The 25785-nt window shown below is 43.3% G+C and overlaps 1 protein-coding gene across 3 annotated transcripts; it reads right to left on the bottom strand.

Annotated features, from left to right (window-relative positions):
• Positions 1-2052: 2052 nt before the first annotated feature.
• On the bottom strand, positions 2053-25348 carry septin10 (septin 10). Of its 3 annotated transcripts, XR_013791446.1 has the most exons (11): positions 25167-25347; positions 23998-24115; positions 22806-23001; positions 21795-21981; positions 16801-16962; positions 14459-14555; positions 13941-14109; positions 12498-12630; positions 10730-10908; positions 4835-4899; positions 2053-4716 (listed from the first exon to the last, which is right to left on the bottom strand). XR_013791446.1 is itself a non-coding variant. In XM_079519316.1 (10 exons), the coding sequence occupies exons 1-10, from the start codon at positions 25194-25196 to the stop codon at positions 4701-4703; spliced, it is 1287 nt and encodes a 428-aa protein (XP_079375442.1). In that variant the 5' UTR covers positions 25197-25348; the 3' UTR covers positions 2053-4700. The 3 variants fall into 3 exon arrangements, 2 of the variants coding, with proteins under 2 accessions (XP_079375442.1, XP_079375441.1); XM_079519316.1 differs by lacking the exon at positions 4835-4899 and having other exon boundaries at positions 25167-25348; XM_079519315.1 differs by lacking the exons at positions 2053-4716; positions 4835-4899 and adding an exon at positions 8255-8366.
• Positions 25349-25785: the final 437 nt, after the last annotated feature.

Raw genomic sequence — 25785 nt, 5'->3', positions numbered from 1 at the left:
ATAGGTGTTTCAGAAATCTGTCAGGATTTAAAAGACATTTGTAGAATCAGTTCTCAGGTCTAAACACAAAGTAGGACCCGGATGTATCTCAGGAGGGGGCGCTCACGTCACAGCTAAATGTTAGGGACTAGTGGACAAGAGATCCAGTAAAAGTAATTTTAAATCACTTGGTTGCATGCTGAAAATAGCAGATCTACAAGCTGTAAAATGAGCCAAAATACATTTTAGGTGACTAAATGAACTGCAGGTTTAGTCAACTAAAAACTTATGACATTTTAACTAAAACTAGACTAACACTAAAACATTCCAGGTGACTAAAAACTAAATTAAGTTTCATCCACCAAAATGTGGAACGCCCTACCAACAGTCATTAAGACATGCGAATCCCTTGACTCCTTCAAAACTGCTCTCAAAGGGCACCTACGGACAGCCGCATTTCGAAACTGGCCCCCATAAAATCTGAACCCCCCACCCACCCCTGTTCCCCCTCACTGTATATATTTATTTTCCCTTTTTACCTCCTATGATGATTTCTTTTTGACTATATAGTTGTGTATATTCGTATGTCTCTAAATGTTTTGATGAATTGAAAATACAAGTGTAATGCTTTATGGTGTCGTCCACTCACTGTTAACAGTTTTTGTATTGAGTTGTACTTGAAATGTACTGTAATTATGCAAACTGTTAATAAATAAATCAATCAATCAAAAGCACAGACATTTATAGTGACATCTTTTCTGAGCACATAACCAACGACGTCCATACAACGTCAAACAGACCTCTCTGTAAACGCCAACCCCAAAACGTACATATACGACGTCCTGAGCACATAACAAACGGGACGTCCATACGACGTCAAAAAGACCTCTCTGTAACCAACCACCACAACCCAGAACCAGGTCGCCGGCCGTCCCAGCCAGACGTCCATACGACGTCCAAACAACGTTGTCGATACGACGTGACAGTCAAACTCAGTCCGTTGCAAAAAGACGTCTATATGACGTCCATACGACGTTGACAGCTGTGGTTACTAGATCTGCTCGGCTCGGCTGCAAAATGTGCTCGGGTCCTGCGCGCACTACACTGACGTCATCCGTTTCTTCCTAACTAATGATTGGAACGAACTCCAAAAATCCCTAAAAATCAGATCACTGCCCGAATCCCTAGGTCAATTCAGGGAAATTATTTCTAGCACTTTTACTCAACAATGTAACTGTTTTTAATTGATTCTCATATATATCTATTATAGTTATTTTAGCTTTGGACACTTTGTTTTACAATTCATATATTTGATATTGCTGTATTTAGTGTATGTTGTTGATTTTTGTGTTTTGTATTTCGGCTACATTGAAAATGAGGGCCTGCCCCTCAATTGTACTCCGAGTTTAAATAAAGGTTATGATGATGAACTAACTTTATTGAACCACGGTACAAAACAGCAGTTTTACAGCACAGAGGTAATCTTATATTATGCAACACAACATGACTAAACGGATGTATGTTATGTGTTCATCGGATGAAAGACATAGGAGCTAATCTAGACAAACAGATTGATGATGTTAGCCAAACAGCAGCTAAAGCTCTGCCTTGTTTACATCTTGTTCAAGGGTCTATTTTGCGTAATCGTTTCCGGAATGTAACTTCACAATGCAACGTCTGGTACTCCCATATCATGTATTATTAGTCAGCACAATTAATGGATTTTTACCTCCCTTGATGATTAATTCCTGTTCTGTTCTTTGACTATATAGAAGTGTCTATTTAACAAGGTGGACCCTCTTGTAAACAAGTGTAATGCTTAATTGGGTCGTCTACTCACAGTTAACAGTCTTTGTATTGAGTTTGTGCTTGAAATGTACTGTAATTCTGCAAACTGTTAATAAATATTTAAATCAATCAATTCCAAAGACTATAACTAGACTAAAATAGAAATTTGCTGCCAAAAACACTGCCATAAATCAACAAATCTTTCCCTTGTTTCCCTAACCACTCGAAGAACATACAGCGTCCTTGAAATGCTACATAGAGACAGAGTAGAGAGCATACAGTGTGAAAAATACAAAGGTTTATTTAGATATTTGGATGGGCCAAAAGGCTCCCACAACACTGTTTATTCATTAAATACAATAGCAGATATAAAACGTGTCATAGAAAAGCATTAGAAATCTTAAAAACTAGGTCGTTTCCCTGGGAGTAAACTTGTTGTTGGTAGTGTCAGTTATACAGATTAAGGCACATACACATTTGAAGCACTAGTGTGTTTGAGTCTAAATTGGGACCCGAAGCTAAGAGTATAGGCTGTGAGTGTGTTGCGTGTATGTTGACAAAGCACCGGGTTGTCAACGTTGGGTTCGGGGACCACCAGGAGGTCCAAATGGACCCTTTACGGGTCTGTAACAAGAGTTCAATTATTACACTCCCCGAGGTTTAATTAACAGAGAATTTTACAAAACGTAAAAATAAAAATGGCTACACATTCCAATATCCAAGTTTGATTCAAGTTTCCAATACAGGGTGACTTTAACCCATTCTGGGCGGGAACCCCTTTGTGTTTATAGCATTATGTTATACTTTAGCTATTGAAAAATAGCAGATCTACAAGCTCGTAGCGCGGCACTCAGTGCCTTGTAGAAAATAGCAGACCTTGTAGGTCTGCTATTTTTGAAAAATCGTGAAAATGTGGCCCAAATGTTTGAATACAATACATTTTTAACTCAAATCTTTCACGATTTTTCAAAAACAGCAGACCTACAAGCTCATAGCTTGTAGCTTCTATTTTTCAACAGCTAAAGCATAACAACACAGCATTAAAACACCGAAAGGCGTTCCCGTTCAGAATGGGTTTAAAATGCATAAAATCATCATAAAAGCATCCATGACTCCCGGCCCACATCAGCTCTTTAGTTTGCGGCGGCGAGGTTGAGAAACGAGGGGGCAAGGTAAAAAATTATAAATACAGACAATACAGAAACCTCGCATCTCCGTATTTAGTTAATGAATTAATCAGACTGTAAGCACTCAAACACCTTATTATAATAGAAAAGGAGGCACTGGAGCAGCTCAGACAATTTAGGCCCTTCATTTATTAACACCTGACGAAGATGTAACTGAAACATTGAAACGTTGTCGCTTTTTACTTGTACCCCGTTAATAAATTAAGGACCTAAATTGTCTGAGCTGCTCCAGTGCCCAGTGTCCTGCTTCTGAGATGCACCTTCCCTAGGCTAGAGGCGCGGTTGGAACTTCCTTCACCATATCATAATACTTTGTCGTACGAGTGACACAAGAACATAATATTAATCTTAGATGCAGAAAGAAGGCCTTTTCCAGGTTGAAAGTCTTGTCTGTGGGCGTTATATATTTAAACCAATGAAAAGTATAAAGTTAACGAGCCTGTGACTAAATATACTGCAACTACTCTGGATCCATTGGAAAATAAATCCATTTCCTGAAAAGTGACAGTTTCGGACATGCAAACAAATGGCAACAACATATACGCAATAATGGAGATCTGTACTGTAGTGTTATAGCGTCTCCTGGTGACCATGTACAGAATAGCAGTGACGTTGAATAGACAGGTGTCCTTCGTTAAACAACACGTAGCGGGGTGTTGTTGGGAGTCAACACTGGAGGATCATCCAATGAGAGCAGCTCTCACACAGGATAGAGATACTGGGCCAATAAGAGCAGCCCTCACACAGGATAGGGATAGTGGGCCAATGAGAGCAGCCCTCACACAGGATAGGGATAGTGGGCGGGCCGATCAGACTCGACCGAGGATCAATTTACGTACGTTCCTTGTGTTGACGATTAGAGCGCATGATAAGATATACCTAATATCACAGCGAAGCTGAGATCAAGCGCGGGGAAATCGATTACGGGTCAGAATGCGTTACGTTACGTTACTTGAACTTGTGTGTGTGTGTGTAGGTTCCTCCCTGTCCTACTCTACAGTATCAGGATTTTTCACTGACATTGGTGCTGCTGGTACATTTATTTTGGTTCACGACATCGATGTGTTCTCTACCTTTTTCTGGATCGCGGCTCCACTTGAAAATCTCAAAAGGCGTCGGCGTCTCTTGGCCGTGGTCGGGACGTAGTATACGTCCCTATTTAGCGGTATCGTGTGAAAACTCACTTCGAAGGTTTTTATGGAAAAATATACTTACTGTAGTGTAAGCCCGCTCTGGACTAAGAGCGTCTGTGTAAATGCATAAATTGCTTTTACACATACTGTTCTGATATTACAATCATACTGTTTGGCCAATTATTTGGGGGCCCGCAGATGGAAAACCACTGAAGAGGAAAGTATTTGGCGATGGCGGTGCTTTGCTTCTAATTCTCCTAGTGTTTCCTCACACCTCTGTACAACATTCATTCCTTCCTTCATTCATCAAGGTGCCTTTCAGTCTCAGCAACAATACATGGGAGGAAAATAAAACAAACGTCATATAAAAAAAAATAATGGATAAATATCAAACATATCACAAGAAGCGGGCTATAAATCCCACTAAGACAAGGTTAAAAATAATAATACCAAGGAAAAATGGCACCATAAAAACAAAAAACATTAACTTGGAACTTTGGCACGCACGCATGCGTACGCACTACAGGTGTGTGAAACTTCTTCTTCCTGGTTTGGGTTGTTTTGAAGACTGGCCAGCGGAGAGGGCGGGGCTGCCTGGAGGAGCGCAAGACCTTCACAGAAACCCTGAACTGAAAGATGACAAAAAAACAAGACAAATGGAGCTTAGTTACAATGAGTGTTGCACGTAAATGTTTTAAAGCTAGAACATAAATATGATCAGACTTATTTTTACAACTGTAAGCTCACATTTTAGGAGCTTTTTGTGGGTCGATGTTGATGTAGACAAAAATAGGTCACAGATTTATCTTGACCTTTAAAAGAGAATATAAAAGACAAGATTTGATACAGTTTGTAATGGAATGCAAAGCAAATACATGTTCATTTTATTGTAAGTATGTGTGTGTGTGTACATATATACAAATACGGTTATGCGTGGCTGGGCAATTAACCCGACAATATCAAAAAACACATTTACAACAGACTTAATCTTGATCGTGTAGGTTCATCGATTAATTGAGAAGCAGCTTTTTAAAACTAACTTGCAATTTATTTATTACACATCAATGTAATCCTTCACCAATGTCTGTGTGTGTGTGTAGTATGTTTGCGTTACTATGCTTGTGAGGACCACAGTTCTAGTAGAAGTTGAGAAACGGTTCAAACGGACGACGTCAGGACCATTTTCCTGGTCCTCACGTCGTCAGGACCATTTTCCTGGTCCTCACGACGTCAGGACCATTTTCCTGGTCCTCACGTTGTCAGGACCATTTTCCTGGTCCTCACGTCGCCAGGACCATTTTCCTGGTCCTCACGTCGCCAGGACCATTTTCCTGGTCCTCACAACAAACAATATGAAAAAGATTCAGGTTGGGGTTTAAGGCTACGATTAAGAAGACATTTAGAAGTTATAGGTTTAGGGATAGGAGTTATGCCTGATTTTAGGGCTTTCACTTCTAGTGATTTCTACTAGTTGACTAGTTTACTAGTTGTTTAACTACCTATTATGTAAAAAATAAAAAATAAAAAGTGTACATTTAAAAACTCTGTACATTGGTGACTATAATCTGGCAACTATAATCTATCTGATCTTGAGGTTTTTTCCCCCACCTTATCAACTAGTACCAGCAAGGTCTACTAGTGGATTTACTAGTAGACTATTTGAATAGTCGACTAGTTGCTTAAAGCCCTACCTGATTTACACTTCTAGTTGAGCGCTGGTGTTGTGCACCGAAAAATAGCTGATCTACAAGCCTGCAAGGCGTCGCACTGCAACACGTTTGTTTTGCATTGTTTTTTTTGCTTTAGCCTTAAATGGTAAGACCACATTTTTAGAGGTTTGGGTTGTGTAGTTTACCTTGCCATGATGTAACTCCAAATGTGGACAAGAAATAAAAAAATAATTGCTCCAGTGATTAGAAATTGATAATTCAAAATATGCTCCTCATTGACTTGCATTGTACACTGAAACAGCTCTTTTAGTACGTAAACAAACACAATGGGCCTCATTCACAACGGCGTTTACGCTCATAACGTTACGTAACGTGAGCGGAGCGTGAGCAGACAGGAATTTACGTGGATTCCCACATTATGTGGGAATTCATGAACTTGAACGTGAACTTGACGGTGACGTTGTTTGGTCGGAAACTCCGCTATAAGCTGCGCCAGCTCTCATGGTCGTGTACTGCTTGCGTAGATTTATTCAGAAGGCTTTAGTCTTCATGCTGACTCAATTAAAAGTCCCCAAATCTCAGATAAAATATGTAGGCATGTGTCCAAAACATTGGTCAGCACATAAAAAAATGATAGCTTATATAAAAGCCAAGTATCACTTGTATGTCTAAATGCATGCATTCTAGAGGCAGGTTAGCCTAGAGTCCCATACAGAAACTGCCCCTGCAAGCCCGACACCTTTTTATTTATTTATTATTGGGATATTTCTAGCATGCGCGATTGCGCTGCTCACTTGACAGCTTTCTACTCGCAGTGCAACGCGTTGTGAGCGTGTAGATCGGCTCTCGCGGACTCGCGCTGCATGTTAAAAAACAAACTCACAATTATTATAAGAACATACACTTATCTGCATTCTGCACTGTACGAATCCAACGTTGTTTAGTGTAGTAATGCCTGCAGTAGGCCTATTGCAATTGTTTTGTTACGGAGCTCCTTTGAGTCACACTGTCGGTGTGTGTGGACAATCCAATCTGGGTGAAATTCACATTGGAAAATGAATATAACGGCGAGCCTGGCCCGGACAGAAAAGATTAGTTCTATGGTTCACAGACATGCCGGTCTGACAGACAGACAGCAGTCACGAGGGCTAATTAGCCCTATAAAAACATAGAAGTCCACATTATTGCATCAGCGCGTGCAATTCGGCCAGTCATAGTTTTAAGTCAGTACACCTTAATTAATTATAATATGGGGAACTTATAGCTAGGCTGTAGGCTACTCAAGTTTGGTGCCAAATGTCCCGTGAATCATTTTAATATGACGACATCATGAAATGAACCTGCACTTAGATCTGACAAAGAGGAGGCTACCCGCCGTATATGGTTGAAAATGTAATAGCTATAGGCCTATGCCTACGAGTCCATGATCAGAACAAATCCATTCTCCACATGGCATTCAGACAGATGACAGTGAGATGATATTAATCTATTCCCCGCATGAATCAATGCAGCTCTGATAAAAATATCGGATATAAGTTTTACCTCTGCAAAGGTGTGAGTGAGCAATTGTTCAATAGAAAAGAAAAGGCTTTATAATATATTTGCCAAGTATAGGCTAGCTTGCTGCCTTGGTCCCGAACTTAAATAAATAAATGACCAAGCTGCATTTTATACCCTAAGTCAGCTTGACATTGCTGTAGCGGTGCGGAGCAGCGTTCACCGTTTAGTAAACTTGGGAAAATGATTTATATAGTTTAATGCTATAGACAATATAAAGAATCACGCACAAATGTAATGGTATATGGATGTAAAAAAAGAGACTGCAGGTGGTGGTCGTCGCTCCGGCGCTTGACATGGTCAGATCATTTTCTTTTAATTTCCTGTCCTTTGATGGATTGAGTGTCAGTTTGCAGTTTGTATGGTAGGCCTATAGTGGTATACTTTATACAATGGTGCAAAAACTTGTTTGTGGTCCTGTGGAATTATGAAATTAATAGAGCGCTATATTCATGATATATCTGCACAGCACTGACTGACCGCGGCAGTATAGCCTAATTTCTTTCCAGCAATCATTTTTATTTTAATTTGTGAAGCCACTATACTGGAAAATATCATTATTTTGTTGCATTCCGTCAGGAGGACCTCTATTTCGTTTGAGCTGTAAGGCCTATAGTTCTTTTTTGTTTTTTTTACTGCTGTCTGCTGAGTCATGCTTTTATGGTGTGAAATGGGGCGTGGATCAATGCAAATGAAGTTGTCGGGTGATTTTCCGATCATTTGGCACCCGCTCGCATTCATTGTGACATACACCTGCGTACCTGTGGTACACACCGCTCTTTGAATTGCACGGCAAAACAACGTAGCGTGATCGGACGGAATTTCCCGCATCTGTTTACGCTTCCGTTACGTTTCCGTTACACTCTGGCGTATTTCTCCTTTGTGAATGAGGACCACAGTGATATTTCTGATGCAAATCAAACACAGGACAAAGGTCAACCAGGGTCTGGGCTTTCTCTAGCCACGGTTTTATTGCCAGCGATTCTCACAGGGGGCGGGGGGACAGTGACACAGTTCATACGGGGATGCTCTTTATCCCTCGAGGGTCCGGTCTGCGGGGTGAGAAGGCACAGAGTTAGTCACTGGTTAACAAACAGAAATGTAAGTTGGGGCGCCAGGTCCCTCCCGGGGCGATCTACCAACTTTCAAACACAAACTAATAATTCTCTTCTTTTCTTTCTAGGCGGTAGTGGCGGTGGCAGAGCACTAGGAGGCGCTCTCGGACCGACGGACAGCAGGTAGGTGGGTCTAGTATAGAATTTCTCTCCCGTAGGGTTACAGGCGAGTGCTTTAGAATATAGGGTCTCTCCCTTCCAGGACACGGAACCAGGCTCAACCGGATCTTCAGGCGGATACAGGTGAGTGGGTTTATCCATAGTGGTTCAGGTATATCTTCAGCCAAATAAACTGACAACGGGGGCTTCTCAGTGTCTCTTAATAACCTGCAATCTCTTCTTTCAGATCGAGGCGCCACATAAAACGTAAGGGAGGCTCCTGCTCCTTTAACAACATCCACGGGAGTTGGCCAGGCTCGATTGTAAATCTTCTATAACAGTTCTTTTATCCTTCGGCTCCGATGGCCGTGCAGGTTGTTCTCCATACGTGAGGTAGGATTAAAGGTTGGCTTACGACCCGAGTTGAACGAAGGCGTCCGGGAGATGTGGGGTCCACTCGCATTAATGGACCGGGCCTGGGGATTATTGAGTTGTTTGTTTGATGTGGCTGATCCGCTTTCCTCCTCCGTGTCAGGACTGCTGCTCCATGAAGCCACACGAGGTTGGCGCTACGAGCACGCTTCCTGTCTAACCGCTCTGAGTGGTGAACCAGCCTGCACCGACACGCGAGGCGGCCGGCGTTTATATTCTGTATTTAAGTCCCGACGTCATTTTGTAGTCCTATACGTTACGTCCGGGTCCAAGTGGCACCAGCTCCCGTCCGCTTCTCATTGTAAATGGCAATATCTAAACGCGTGAATCTTTTTACAATGACATTATTTTTCCGAAAGGATGCCATCGAGGGTTAAAATGCTCAAAACGCTCGCATTGAACTAAAAAGCTCAAAACGCGTCGCATTGCGACGCGTTTTGAGCTTTAGATCGGCTATTTTTGCTACGACAGTAATATGCAGATATTACGACAGATATTACGACAGTAATATCAGGGATGGGCAAAGTTGCCCATCCCTGATATAGAGCATCACCAAAACTCATGTGGTTTTATTTTTTTTATAAAAATGTTAACTTCCTGTTGATTTGTCCATTTTTATTAGGAAGAAAACCTGTGGATCCGGATCTTCAAATAGTAAAATCAACAGGAATTTAAATATTTTAATAAAAAAAATAAAACCATGTGAGTTTTGGTGATGCTTCTATGTTGTCTGAATCAACTTACTAACAGTGACTTTGAGAGCTGTTTCAGTGTACAATGCAAGTCAACGAGGAGCATATTTTGAATTATCAATTTCTAATCACTGGAGCATTTATGTTTTTTTGTTGTTCACATGGTGTTACATCATGGTAAGATAACTACACAACCCAAACCTCTAAAAAAGTGGTCTTACCCTTTAACCCTCTTATTGCCCTTGACGCTACTGACGTAATGAATCAAAAAAATCCCCCACTACCGTTGACGTAATTGACGTAATTGTTTTATTCCTTATAGTCGGGGGCTTTGTTTTAAATTATGTAGCAACTTTTAGCATGTTTGGATAACGGCCAATGTCCTCTACCTAAAACCGTCCGAAATCCTTGTGTGCGTGCATGCACACGTGCACACACGCGCACACGCGCACGCACGCACGCAGTCTTTATGTGCATAGCTGCATAAAATGCGATATTATTCGGGGCTTAATTTGACTTTTATAATAAAGATATTAAAATAAACGATGATCGTTTAGCATCCCGGACAGATGACTGTAACACAGTGCAGAAAGCTAGCGGATGTTGATGTTCCGTTTAACTGTAAATGACATCGCCAGATTCGCTCTATTCGGTCAAAAAACGGCATAATGGTGAAGTTACCGCCTCCATCAGGACTCAGCGTCTAATACTATATGATTGCCCCGTTAAAATGAGATATATTGTGTATAATACAGATTTTTCTATTGGCATTAAAATGATGAATTAAAAATATGAATAGTGCAAGAAGGCACAATCCACTGTTAATTAGGGTGGCCATATTAACCCATTCTGGACGGGAACCCGTTTGTGTTTTAACTAAGCATTATTTAGCTATTGAAAAATAGCAGATCTACAAGCTCATAGCGCGCCACCGAGTGGCGCGCTACGAGCTTGTAGGTCTGCTATTTTCAGAAGACTTTTTATTTATTTCGACGTCAGGCCTAAAAGTATAGTAATACTACAAACGTGTGTGTGCGTGCGTGTGTGTGTGCATGTGTGTGCATGTGAGTGTCGTACTTCTTCCGGTCCTTGTCCTTCTTGCCGTTGGAGGTCAGGCTCTGGGCCTGCAGCAGCTGGGCGGCAGCACGTCTCTTGTTGAAGGAGCTCTGGTCCTCGTCCAGGTTCCTCCTCTTCTCCTCCAGCGCCGCCTTCTGCTCCGCGTGCAGCCTCTTCAGCTGCTCGAAGCGGTTCTGCAGCTGCAGGCACACACACGCAGGCACACACAGGGGCACACACACACACACACACACACACGGGCACACACACACAGGGGCACACACACAGGCGCACACACACAGGCGCACACACACACACAGAGACACACACACATGCACACAGAGACACACAGGCACACACACACAGAGACACAGGCACACAGACACACACACACAAAAGATGTAAGGACAATGATAACAGTATACCACCAGTGTTGATTTCGTCGACTAAAACCAAGACGAAAAATGTTAGTCGACCACCTTTTTCCACTGACTAAATGAAAACTAAGCTACGATGACTAAAACTATGACCAAATATACTGACCATTTTGTCAACAAATAAAAACTAGACTAAAATGTTAGGAAGGGACCTAGTAGACAAGAGATCCAGTTTTATGCTAGTTTGCACGCTGAAAATAGCAGATCTACAAGCTCACAACGCGTCGCGTTGTGATCCGAGCTTGTAGATCTGCTATTTTCAGCATGCAAACAAAGTGTAAAATCTGCCTTTACAATGACATCAAGGCCTGTCAAAACAGTCGACTAAATCAACTGTAGATTTAGTCGACCAAAATCGTATGACATTTGGTCGACTAAAACTGGACTAACACTTTACACCAGACAGGTGAGTTTTAACACGTGTGGAGGAGACGCCCTCAGTTCCATGTCCTGCCAAACAGGAACCCAGAACCAGTTGCTAATGCAGCGACAGAGATTGCCCTTCCCTGTCCGGCTTGTTGATTTTGTCGACTAAAACCAAGACGAAAAATGTTCGTCGACTACCTTTTTCCACTGACGTTAACCAAATGGAAACTAAATAAAAACTAAGCTATGATGACTAAAACTATGACCAAATATACTGACAATTTCGTCAACAAGTAAAAACTAGACTAAAATGGTAGTAAGGGTCTAGTGGACAAGAGATCCAGACGCGTTGTGAGCTTGTAGATCGGCTATTTTCAGCATGTGTAATAACAGTCATTACGATGGCATCAAGGCCCGCTAAAATGCATTTCAGTCGACTAAATCAACTGTAACGGATCTAAACTAAAATAGAAATTTGCTGCCAAAAACAACACTGCAGTGAACACGGCCAGTTGTGTTTGCTGCGAGTGCAAACACTCTGAGCTTGTAGATCTGCTATATTTCAATAGCTAAAGTATAACACAATGCTTAACCCATTTTGACCTGAGATCAGATTCTAAAAATGTCTTCTACATCCTGACTGTTTTCTGAAAAAGCTGTTTCTATGTCAGTGGTTCTTCGATTTTTCAAAAATAGCAGACCTACAAGCTCGTAACGATCTTGTAGATCTGCTATTTTTCAATAGCTAAAGCATAACATAATGCTAAAACCAAAAGGGGTTCCCGCCCAAAATGGGTTAAAACACCAAAAGGGGTTCCCGCCCAGGATGGGGTTAATTCAGGTTTCATCATGCCTCATACTGTGATGTATGAATGAATGTGTGAGGCCTGTCCAATGAGCACCTCTCATACTGTGATGTATGAATGAATGTGTCCAATGAGCACCTCTCATACTGTGATGTATGAATGAATGTGTCCAATGAGCACCTCTCTCTCTGCGTCCTTCAGCTCCGACTCCTTCTCCTTGACCCTCTGGACAAACATCTGTCTCATCTCCTCCTCCCTCCTCTGCAGCTCACTCACGAACTCCTGACGTTTGGCCTCGTATGTCTGCTGCAAGCTGCACACACACACACACACACACACACACACACACACACACACACACACACACACACACACACACACACACACACACACACACACACACACACACACACACACACACACACACACACACACACACACACACACACACACACACACACACACACACACACACACACACACACACACACACACACACACACACACACACACACACAATGTCAAAGTCGTACGATTTGTCACACACGTTACAGCAGTGAAATTTGTTCTCCGCATTTGACCCATCTCTAATATTCTTTAGTTTGGGGTCTGCAAGGGCCTAACATGTCATCTAATGGTGGTCCCGTGGCACAAATTCCCAATAAATAATGGGCCTTGACATGAAAACTTGAAAAGGGTTGAGTGTGGAGTTTGCATGTTCTCCCCGTGTCCCCTAGGGTAGGTACCCTCACAAAAAAATGCAGTAATCCTGGTCTCTAAACTGCCTCCCCCTGGCCAGCCGGGGCGCCTGATGGAGGGGAAAGGAACTGGTTGGAATAACGTGTTCCTTCCACGCACTACGTCCAACCAGGGAAACAAGGAACAACTTGGACACTCATGCATGAAGGAAGCATGAGTTCAAGTCCGTTGCTCTCCCCAGGTTGGCGGAGGGTGTGTAGAGCCCAGGATCACATTAGATAATTGACACAGGGGTGAAAAATGGGTTACAAAATCGTGGGATAAAAAATTATAAAAAAAAGCTGGGTTGAAAACCACCGTTTGTGTGTGAGTGTGCCGGTGTCACTCTGACCTGACAGGCTTGCACTCGGGGCCTGTGTGTGTGTGTGTGTGTGTGTGTGTGTGTGTGTGAGTGTGTGAGTGCGAGTGTGCCGGTGTCACTCTGACCTGACACGCTTGCACTCTGGGCCTGTGTGTGTGTGTGTGTGTGTGTGAGTGTGAGTGTGCCGGTGTCACTCTGACCTGACACGCTTGCACTCGGGGCCCGTGTGTGTGTGTGTGTGTGTGTGTGTGTGTGTGTGTGTGCCGGTGTCACTCTGACCTGACAGGCTTGCACTCGGGGCCCGTGTGTGTGTGTGTGTGTGTGTGTGCCGGTGTCACTCTGACCTGACAGGCTTGCACTCGGGGCCCGTGTGTGTGTGTGTGTGTGTGTGTGTGCCGGTGTCACTCTGACCTGACAGGCTTGCACTCGGGGCCCGTGTGTGTGTGTGTGTGTGAGTGAGTGTGCCGGTGTCACTCTGACCTGACAGGCTTGCACTCGGGGCCCGTGTGTGTGTGTGTGTGTGTGTGTGTGTGTGTGTGTGTGTGTGCCGGTGTCACTCTGACCTGACAGGCTTGCACTCGGGGCCCGTGTCCTTGAAGCCCATCTCCTCCAGCTTGCAGCGGCGGTACAGCTCGTAGTGCCTCGTGTGCGTCTGCTCACGCAGGTCCTCCATGTTGATGCAGATCAACATCTCCCTCAGCTTCACAAAGTCACAGTGGTTCTCGTTCTCCACTGAGACACACAAATGGTAAATAAATGGTAAATGGTGCATTTATATAGCGCCTTTATCCAAGGCGCTTTACATAGATTGTGCATCAATTCACCCATCCACACACACTCATACATCGATGGCGGCGGAAACCATGCAAGGCACCAACCAGCACAGCAGGAGCATTTAGGGGTTCAGAGTCTTGCTCAAGGACACTTCGTCTTCGACACTGACTCTGGGGGAGCCCTGGTTCGAACTGGCAACCTTGCGGTTACCATCCAGCCACTGCGCACGCACGCACACACGCACACACGCACACACGCACACACGCACACACACACACACACACACACACACAGTGAGGGTACATACCTTGTACCACACCCCAGGGGTACTGGCGAGCCTTCACCATCTTGTTGCCCACCATCACCTCCTCCGTGCTGCCCACCACTGCGAACGGCAGGTGGCCCTGTGTGTGTGAACAAAACGTCACACGTCAGGCCATGTGACTGACTCTCAGTGAGAAGACATTAAGGTCACTACTAGGATGTTAAACATTCGTTCATCGATTAATCACTGTAAGAAATTTAATTGAACGCAACACCCTGAGTGCACAGGACGAAGTTCTCCGCCTTTTCAATTAGTAACGCCCAGGACGAAGATTTATCAAAAGGTCGGCGATTATTGATATCAAAACCGTGGGACGTCATTGAACATTTCCCCCCCCTGTTTAGCCGAAGAGACCGAAAATCTTAAAACGTTAATAACTCTTGATCTAAATCATTCCGTCCAATTCTAATGTGCATCGGCTATCAGGAGGAAGTATCAGGGGTATAGTATCAGGAGGAGGTATCAGGGGGTGCACGGCCAACAAAGTTTGGGAACGGATACCCTGTAGACTACAGTTTTATTAACCCATTTTGGGCGGGAACCCCTTTTGGAGTTAGCATCATGTCATGCTTTAGTTATTGAAAAATAGCAGATCTACAAGCTCATAGCTTGTAGGTCTGCTATTTTTGAAAATTTTAAGTACGACTGACATAGAAACATAGCTTTTTCAGAAAACTGTCAGGATATAGAAGACATATTTAGAATCTGATCTCAGGTCAAAATAGGTTAAGGAAAGATTGGCATGTCAACGCATGTTCGGGTGTCAATCAAATCAACTGCGTCAGACATCTCCCGCAGCTCGCTGTTTTTTATTAACTGCTCCTGGCAGCATAAAAAAAGAGAGCGGATTTCACACAATTTCAGATCGTCTTTTTCCTGCGATCCCATTGACTGTCACAACAGACAACATTTATAGGTGGGTCTGGTTTGGAGTAGCCTAATTTAAAACACTGTCCGACTTTGTTTTGAGCCAATATTAATACCATGCGCTATTGTTACAGCCAGGAGCATCGTGCATTGCTCAGACTCAGACGAAATATACGAAATCAGAGTTATGTTGTCATTATATATAGAGAGAGAAACATTAGGCTAAACGTGTAGCCTATGGATAAGGGCGCATTGATGTAACAGATTCCAACTTTGTATTGAATTGAACCGGCGGAGACGTCCGCATCTCATTCAAACAGCAGCACGGTTTATATACCATATAGGTCAAGTAATGTGAAATATCACCGCCACAAATAGTCCTAACAGCATTATGTAAAATGCACTTCTGCAAACCTCACGTACAATTGATTGGATTCATGAACATTGCATGCGACGTGCAGTGTCTGTCAGCGAGAGACGAGAGAGGGAGAGAGAAAAGGAGAGAGAGAGCCAGGCAGAGTCCCACTGCAGGTCGCTCGCGGAAAGGTGTACAGACAGGACGGACAGAAGTAGTTTTATCTTTTGACTGACAAAACGTTTAGAGGTTTAACCCATTTTGACCTGAGATCAGATTCTAAAAATGTCTTCTACATCCTGACAGTTTTCTGAAAAAGCTATGTTTCTATGTCAGTCGTTCTTCGATTTTTCAAAAATAGCAGACCTACAAGCTCGTAGCGCGCCACTCGGTGGCGCGCTATGAGCTTGTAGATCTGCTATTTTTCAATAGCTAAAGCATAACATAATGCTAAAACCAAAAGGGGGTTCCTGCCCAAAATGGGTTAATAGGTAGGTCTATCGGGTTGGAATGATTTCAATTTAAACACTGTCATTTAGTTGGAATTGCAATCATTCTCACTCCAAGGAAATGTCAGCTCAGCAGCGCATCGCATGAAACAAACGCCTCACCATTCAAAAACGTCCTCTCATCATGGAACCCATTATCTTAAACAAATTCCAAGTTAACCGACGATAGATTGATGAGCCAAACATAATATATGATGAATTGAATTCAACTTCCAGCCGCTCCACACCACACAAGCAACATGCGCGCCTCCCCAGTCCCCCAAGCCATGAGTTAACATTATTGCTGAGATGATTAGACCGAGCCTCACTGATTCTGTTTATTAAACTTTTAATTTCATATCAAACCATATGCACTCGTAGGCCTAGAACTTAGGTCGCCAGAACAGCACGGACAAAAAGAAGCAAACTAATTTGACTAAAACTAAAAGAAAACTATTCAAGAGACTGACTAAAACCAAAATCAAAAGTCGCTGTCAAAATCAACACTGGCTTGTAGATCTGCTATTTTCGACGCACGGCCCCATCCTATGGCAACGGCTGTTAACGAGAGAGAGAGAGAGAGAGATTGCGAGAGTGTGTGCGTGCGTTCCTACATTCATGGTGGTGTTGACCTTGGCCACGGTCTCGTCGTCCAAGGGGAACTGGTATATCTGAACACCGTTGCTCACGAGCTCACTCATGATCTTAATCTTGAACTTGTGGAGTTCACTCTTGGTGATGGTGTCTGCCTTGGCAATCACTGGGATAATGTTCACCTTGAGACAGAGAGAGGGGAGAGAGAGAGAGAGAATGACTGTTAATACACATATGCCAGAAAATAATGTACATTTTGGCATCGCTCCCAGGTCAGAAACCCCAGAGTAGTATACGGGCGGCGGTGGCTCAGGGGTAGAGTGGCCGGATGGTAACCGCAAGGTTGCCAATTCGAACCCGGGCTCCCCCGGGCCAGAGTTAGTGTCGAAGTGTCCTTGAGCAAGACACTGAACCCCCAATTGCTCCCGATGTGCTGGTTGGTGCCTTGCATGGTTTACACCGCCATCGGTGTATGAATGTGTGTGTGAATGTGAATGGGTGAATGTAATGCACAATCTATGTAAAGGTGTATGAATGTGTGTGTGAATGGGTGAATGTAATGCACAATCTATGTAAAGGTGTATGAATGTGTGTGTGAATGGGTGAATGTAATGCACAATCTATGTAAAGGTGTATGAATGTGTGTGTGAATGGGTGAATGTAATGCACAATCTATGCAAAGCGCCTTGGATAAAAGCGCTATATAAATGCATCGTTTAACATTGCGTACCGAGGCAAAGCAAAAGATCTCTGCCTACGGACACGCCTGGTGACTTCCTACCTGTAGCTGAATCTTTTTTTTTTTCCTCCTGTATCTGACCCGTGTTTCTTAATCTTCTGCATTGTATTTTCCCCCACAGGATAATAAAGGGTTTATCTTTCCATCTAATTTAGGGTAACCAAATATTCAGCACCTCAAACCAGGACTCTTAAATCAATGTGCATGTTCGTCGTGCACACGTGCGACCATGCATGCACGTGCACGTTCATGCATGCGGACATGCACCGCATACATACGCACCATAGCTGTTGCATACAGGCAACGACTGATTGACAAACATCAGCTGTTGAATTCAGACACACAATGCATTTGTTGGCGTTTCCTAATGGTTAGGTGAGCACTAGCCTGGCATAGGCAGCTCCCGGGAGATTCTAGACACATCTGCGCGACATGAGACTAATTAATTAGAGCGACAGAGAGAGAGAGAGTAGTGTGTGTTTGTGTTTGTTTGTTTGTTTGTTTGTTTGTGTGTGTGTGTGTGTGTGTGTGTGTGTGTGTGTACGTCAATTTAACAAAGGTGCAGACGATCAGAAATCAGCAGAGAGTGATCGACGTTTGCGCTACTGTATGCCGAATTGAAGTGGACTCGGACCCAGACTTTTTTTCCTCTCCCTGGAAATAAAAACGGGTGAACACTAGTAGAAACAACTGGAATTTCAATTCACACAAACAGTCATACAAAATACTTCCTCTGAACATGTATTCTATTGCTAGTTTGACCACTTCAAAATACACTTTATACCCAATAACCCATCAAGCTCACTCGGTTGTTTGTGGTGCCCGACATACTTCCATAGAAATGGCTGGAATCAGTCGCAGCGACTGAACACCTGAATCCATGAAGATGGGTTCATTGTTGTCAAACACGTGAGCAGAAATGGCCATGTAATGTAGGACAGTGGTTCATGTCAAGGAGCCCCAAATTGACACTAATTAGCCCACGAACACCCATTTGAAAAGATATGCCAGGGACCCCCATAAGAGAAGTTGTTTGCGGTGATTCTCAACCCGTTTAACTTCAAGGACCCCTAGTTTGACATGCATATTAGTCTACAGACCCCCATTTAATGGCATTTATATCTCTGGGACCCCCGGTTTATTTTGTAAAATCAATGTTAATTTAACTCTGAGAGTGTACAAATGGAACTCTCTGAGTTACAGACCCATAAGGGTCCATTTGGTTACTAACTGTCATTTAGCTGGGGACCCCCTGGAACTCCCTCAAGGACCCCTAGGGGTCCCCGGACCACACTTTGGGAACCACTGATGTAGGAGAGTTGAACACGCACATGTGAGGTCAGTTGCTATCTAATAAATAGTAAATGTCGTTAGGGTTGAATTGAACAAGCCAACTGTGCGTCCTCACTCTTTAGAAGGGAGGCTGTCCTGTCTGGGTGACCGCAGGGCCAACAGTCTACTGAGCTTTAAGCCTGCATTCCATTCCTCTGCCTAACTGTCTGCCTGCTTGCCTGTCTATCTGTCTGTCTGTCTGTGTTGCCTTGAACCCAAGACATGCTTGGGATGGAGCCCTTGTGTCTGCACATGACAGACGGTCGCACGCACGGTCGCACGCACACACCCCATTTCCTGAAGAAAGAAAAATGTTGCTGGTAATAGCATACATACCAATAACTGTCTGAGTGACTGAATGTGTTTTCTGTGTCACTGATGTGGTTTCAACAAATGTCTCTTTCTCTGCCTCTCTCGGTACAGTGACAAAGGCGGAGGCTAGAGTGAGCTGTGAGTGAGTAAGCGAGAGGGAGAGAGAAAAAGGAGGAGATTGCAGCAGCATTCCAGCACTCTTTCCACCCCATTGACATGCAAATGGCCGGGTTACGTACACTGTAGAGCTGAGAGCTCACACACACACACACAATGTACACTATACACACACACACACACAGTACACTACACAGACACACAGACAGAGAGAGCATGGGAAAGTGTCAGACCACCACCGGTGCAAAGGGGAAGGGTTCTGTTTAGTGGGATCGTTCCGTTAGTCTTCTCAGCATCCAAACCAGACATAATAACAACTGTGAGGAGGAGAAACTCCAAAAACAAATCACCACATACTCTCGCTCATGCCTCCCTCCCTCGCTCCCTCCCTCGCTCCCTCCCTCCCTCGCTCCCTCCAAGCTTGGAATCGCTTTCCAAAGGCTATAAATGTCACTGACAGTCAGTCGTCACCAACTAGCAGAAATAACAAAAAAAATAAAAAGCCTGGGAGTGTAACGGCAGCTTTGTGTGAGTGTCTCTTGCTGCCATCTCCAAACAAAACGTGCAGCCCAGGGCTCTCCAAATTGAGGAGCAAATGCATAAAACGTAATTATGAGCTGAAGAGGCATCGACGATGAGGGTTGTTTTTGTTTATGTGTTCAGGCACAGATGCACACAAGCATATAACTGGTAATGGTGCATTTATATAGCGCTTTTGTCCCAAACGTTTTCATGTCAAGGACCACCAAATTGACACCAATTAGCCCACCGCGGACCCCTGTTTGAAAACATATGCCAGGGACCCCCATAAGAGAAGATTTCTACAGCTCTAGCAGTGATTCTCAACCCATTTAATTGCAAGGACCCCCAGTTTGACATGCATTAGTCTACGGACACCCATTCATTGGATTTTTTTTAATCTCTGGGTGCCCAATTTATATCGTAAAATCAATTTAACTCAGAGTGTACAAATGGACCGTTTGGTTCCATTTGTACACTCTCTTAGTTACAGACCCATAATGCTGGTTCCTATGTATCATTTTGCTGGGGACCCCCAGGAACTCCCTCAAGGACCCCTGGGCGTCCCCGGTCCCCACATTGGGAACCACTGGCATAGATTTCATCACATTCACACACACACACACATCCATACACCTTCACACACACACATCCATACACCTTCACACACACACACACACATCCATACACCTTCACACACACACACATCCATACACCTTCACACACACACATCCATACACCTTCACACACACACATCCATACACCTTCACACACACATCCATACACCTTCACACACACACATCCATACACCTTCACACACACACACATCCATACACCGATGGTGGAGGAAACCATGCAAGGCACCAACCAGCTCATCGGGAGAAATGAGGGGTTCAGTCTTGCTCAAGGACACTTCCGACACTAAAGGTGGTTGCACACGACTGGGCGCGTTTTTCAGAAAACCGATGGAGAAACGCCGCTAAAAACCAGAAAAACGCGCTGTGTGTGCAGAGACCTTAACTCTGGGGGAGCTCGGGATCGAACTGGGAACCTCAGGTTCCCATCTGGCCATTCTACAGGCCACTCTGAACCCACTGCCGCCCCATATACAAAGTATCTGCCAAAATACACACGCGGCATGCTGCATCCAACGACCCACAAAGAAAACACTGGGACTGGAACGTTTCAACATCAATTAAAAACAAATTAAAAGGGCCTGGGCCATGGCTCAGTGGTCCAGGCACCTTGGCTGGTAATCCAGTATGGCAGTGTGCCGCGGGTTCGACTCCAGATCCCGACGGCCTTTACTGCATGTCTTCCCCCCCATCTCTCTCCCCATTTCCTGTCAGCCTACTGTCTGTCCCTCCATAAAAAATATAAAATAAAGGTGAAAGCCACAAAAAAACATAAAAAAAAAAGAACATTTCAACTCAATTCAACTAAAACACTAAAACACTATTAACACTAAATGTTAATAGCCAGTACAGTGCTGCGTGCATACAGCCCTCTCTGGCTGCTTGTGTGTAAACAGGAAGTCAGTAGAAAAGGATATCTGTGCATGACCCCTACTTTCACTGGAACAGCAGCCTGATAATAAATGGTTGGTAAATTAATACGATTATGCATAGAGCGCCTAAGTCCTGACGTCACTCGCTCATCCCCTGGTTTCCCCTGGTTCACGGAAGTCATTTCTCTATGGAGAATAACATGGGCTCATCTTAAAATCGTTTCATATAAGCTTTGTGGTCCAAAGATAAACAAGCTGTCTCTGCGTTATTGTCAGGGAGGTGTCTCTGTATCGTTTGCAACAGTCAGTCACTCATATATGATAGTCTGTTTCTAGCGAAAATGTAACTAATTCAGTAGCAGTAACAATAGCGTTTTCTCGCAGTCAGTTGATTCTTCATATCCATATGCGTGAAGCGGCCTGGATGATCTGTTTATTTTTCAAACACAGTCCTTATATGAGGCTATCTATCTAAATGTGTTCCCCACCTTGCTGTCGAGTTTCTTCATGGTGACAAGGTCCAGGGACTTCAGAGAGTGTCCCGAGGGCGAGATGAAGTAGAGGCAGGCGTGGACGCGCGAGTCGTGGTAGTTGTGGAGCGAACGTTTGATCTTCAGCTCCTCCTGGAGGTAGGTCTCGAACTGACGGTCAATGTAGTCGACCACAGGCTGGTAGCTAGGGGCAGGGGAGAGACATGGCTGGTTACGGTAAAGGTTACTTATAATGTGGTAATGTATGGAGTTTTTAATGAAACAATGTCTGCTATGGAGCAGGATTTATTTTGGTCGGTTGTTTGCACTGTCAATAAGTTATGGAACACTAGATGTGCCATGGTAATATACCAGGTAATATACTATGGTAATATACCAGGTAATATATCATGGTAATATACCATGGTAATATACCAGGTAATATACCAGGAGGCCATCTCTAGATAGGTGGTCTTTAAACAAGTAGTAACTGAACTGTGGAGTCTGGACTCAAGACAAAAAAAACTGAAACCATGGCACCTGTTATATATATATTTTTTGCACTCTGTATTATTATTGTCTGTATTGAAATGCAATGCCTTTCTACTGTTTTTTGCACTGTAATTTTCGACATTTCATTAATTACATTTGCCATCGACATGTTAATATTACCTCCACAATATTAAATCAATGCATCTTGTCTGCTGTCTTGTCCATGTATAGTGGACATACTACTGTTCTGGAGAATGCTGGATTCGGAGTAACATTTAGTTTAACATTAATTATTTATCCGAGAAATATATGTATGTCTACACCAAGACACATTGAGAATCCTCTCACTGACCTTCCGCCAATCATTGACCCCCCCCCCCCCACACACACACACACACACACACACACACATACACACACACCTACCACCGACAACAGGGCTTGTATAGTTTAGGCTTTTATACGTCTCTCACTTACACATGAACACACACACACACACACACACCAAGCCCTCCCCCACAATCCTCCTCCACCCACCTCTCCTGTTTGTTCATCTGGTCCCCAAAGCCCACCGTGTTGACCACGGTGAGGCGCAGCCTGACGTTGGTCTCCTGCAGGTCATAGGTCTGGGCGTGCACCTTCACCTGGGGCTCAAAGTGGGACGACTCAAAGTTCTCGAAGTTGGTGTTGAACAGCGTGTCCATCAGGGTGGATTTGCCGATGCCAGTCTCACCTGGAAGCAATGAGAGAAAAAGGCAATATTGGACTGTCAAACACTGATTTTATCATTTATGATGATTGTATGGGTGCTATCATTTCATTGTTCCATTCCATCTATAATCATTTAGAAGGTGTTAGTTCTTTTTTGTTAAAAGGGATCATAAAACACCTTGCCCTGAAGGCCTGTCTTCCATTGATTGAATCAACCCTTTGATCAAGCGATATGGAAAAGGACACGCCCGTTATTTCTTTGTCATGATGGGACCTCGCCTGACTTTGGAGAGGGCACTGAGAACAGGTATGGCACTGAGAACAGGTATGCGAGGGATATTCGGGAGGGGCTGGGCTGACTGAGAGGACATGGAAGGCTGAAGCAATGTTAGGGGATAATGTTGTTTGGCTTGTTTGATACTCTTCTAAATAATCATCTGTATGGACAATAGATTATTTTTCCATATGAAGAGAGAGACAGAGACAGTCAGAGGGAGATAGGAAAATAAATATAGCCATATAGCTGCAGTGATGTAAATAGGTTTTCAATGTAATGAGTCCCAGGATGCAGGGATGGTCTATTAGATGAGTCCAAGCCAGGGACATTTTATGAGTCCCACTTCATCGACGTTAGGAGTCATATTTTGCCCCTTTTTTTCTTCTTTTTTTTTACAAATTGCAGCATTTAACTCCCATTTCATTTAAAAAGGAATGATTATTTTAACTAAAGCTAGCAAAATAAACTAGAATAAAAAACAGTACAGTAGTACAGTAGTGCATCCCGTGGATGCAGAGGTCGTTGTTTAATTGCGTCCCTTAACTAAACAACTGCGTTTTGGGATGCAAAATGTACCCCATTTGAATCTCTGTAGCTGGTTAACAATTGAGTCAGTGATGCAAATAGCGTGCATCCTTATATCTCTGTGAATTTCCAAACAACCATTGGAAAGGTATTTTTGAACACACCTTACGTGTCAGGTGGTGATGCGTGTCTGTGGGAGGTGTATTTAGTACGTACCTATGCAGAGGATGTTGAAACAGAAACCCTGGCAAGTAGACTTGTTCACCAGCTGGTCTGGGAGGCTGTCGAAGCCCACATGACCAGACAGGGCCAGGGGACGCATGCCGTTGTTATCCTGCCGAAGACACACAGTACAGTAACAACCAGGTTATTCCTCAATGTAAATTAAGTAAACTATGCCTACACCTGACCTGTATTCCTTCCTGGACTACAATTAACATATAATGCTTTGGTCCACTGCTCCTCCTTGTATTGTGGATAGGGGAGGGCTGTCTTACTGAGACAACATGTAGTCCAGGAAATAAGTGAGCCCAGTGTCCATGACATCATGGAGCCCATGGACACTTTGAAATACTGAAATATCTAAAAAAAAAAAAACACACATTAAAAACCCCAGGAAAGTGTTTCTTGTCTCCCAAACATCATTCAAATAAGATCTGTTTGCAAAAGGGGTGAAGTGGCCCTTTAAGCCATGACACACTGGTGAAGTACTAGCGTCATGTGAACCATGGCTAGGCTCAATGTATATCAAACTGGGAGCCCTTAAAATATATAGAAAAAGGTTGAGAAGAAACACTCATTGATTCCATTGTAACCTACATGAAACGGTGTTAACAATTACAGCATGATTGATGATTGTAATGCTTGGGGTTATATGAAGACACACACACACGTTATTTAAAGAAAATAATTGGTTTTTGCCTCTGTAGCACTATTAGTGCAATGTGTCTGTTGAGTGTGAGTTCACACCACAAATAAAGTACCATCTGAATCTCACACACACGCACAGTCGCACACACAGAGATGATGCCTTGTTCAATGTTTGTTTGGCAGGCAGGCATCATCACCAGCTGGAGAGAACTATGACGTTATTAGCCAAGTTATCTAAAGTCTCTAAAAAAACAAAACACTTCTTGGTTATGAATGCAAAGCTTTCACTTTGTTAGATGTAAACGCATTGTGTGAGATAACAACAGGCAGGGTTGAAATTAAATATATATATATGAAAGTGTGTAGTTAGGTTCTCGTCTGCATTACGTGTCTGATAGATTAGCTTTAGCATCGTTAGCATCTCAGGACAGGACACCACTCCCTGTCCCCACAGACCGTCCGTCTGTCAACAACTAAACTACACTTATTCAACCAGAAAGAGGACAACTACTCACCGGCTGCCGCGCTACATCGGAAGAAGCCATGTTTTTACTTAAAAAAACCCAAACAGTATTGGTGATGGAATGGTGGCTAGCAGCAACAACAACAACAACTGAGAGAGTAGAAAAGTTCTTTGAGAATGTAATGATTCCCCCCGTCCAGCTCAGAGTGGCCTCATCGCACGGTGACGTAGAGACGACGACCCAGACCAAACCAACTCAGGAATTAGGGGACACATTCTTAGCTTTAAAGGTTAAAATGTCATAATTAAACAAAGACGAATGAATCTTCTCTTAGAAAAAATGTGTGAAGAACGGTTCATTAGAAATACGTTGAGCTTTTTAAGTGATGAAGTAGTGCATGTTATTTATCACCATGTGATTTGGGACTTTATTGAATCCTCCCCCCTCCGTTATTCTACAATGGTAGAGCTCAGATGGGAAGGTTTAGGCCGCCATGATGGCTCTAAGGGAGACGGAGATATAATAATAATAATAATAATAATAATAATAATAATAATAATAATAATAATAATAATAATAATAATAATAATAATAATAATACAATTTTACTACTACTACTACTACTACTAATAATAATAATACATTTTTACTACTACTACTACTACTAATA

The sequence above is a fragment of the Electrona antarctica genome (assembly GCF_951216825.1).
Source record: "Electrona antarctica genome assembly, chromosome: 13".
NCBI classification, from domain to species: domain Eukaryota; kingdom Metazoa; phylum Chordata; class Actinopteri; order Myctophiformes; family Myctophidae; genus Electrona; species Electrona antarctica.
This window is presented reverse-complemented; position numbering and strand designations above follow the sequence as displayed.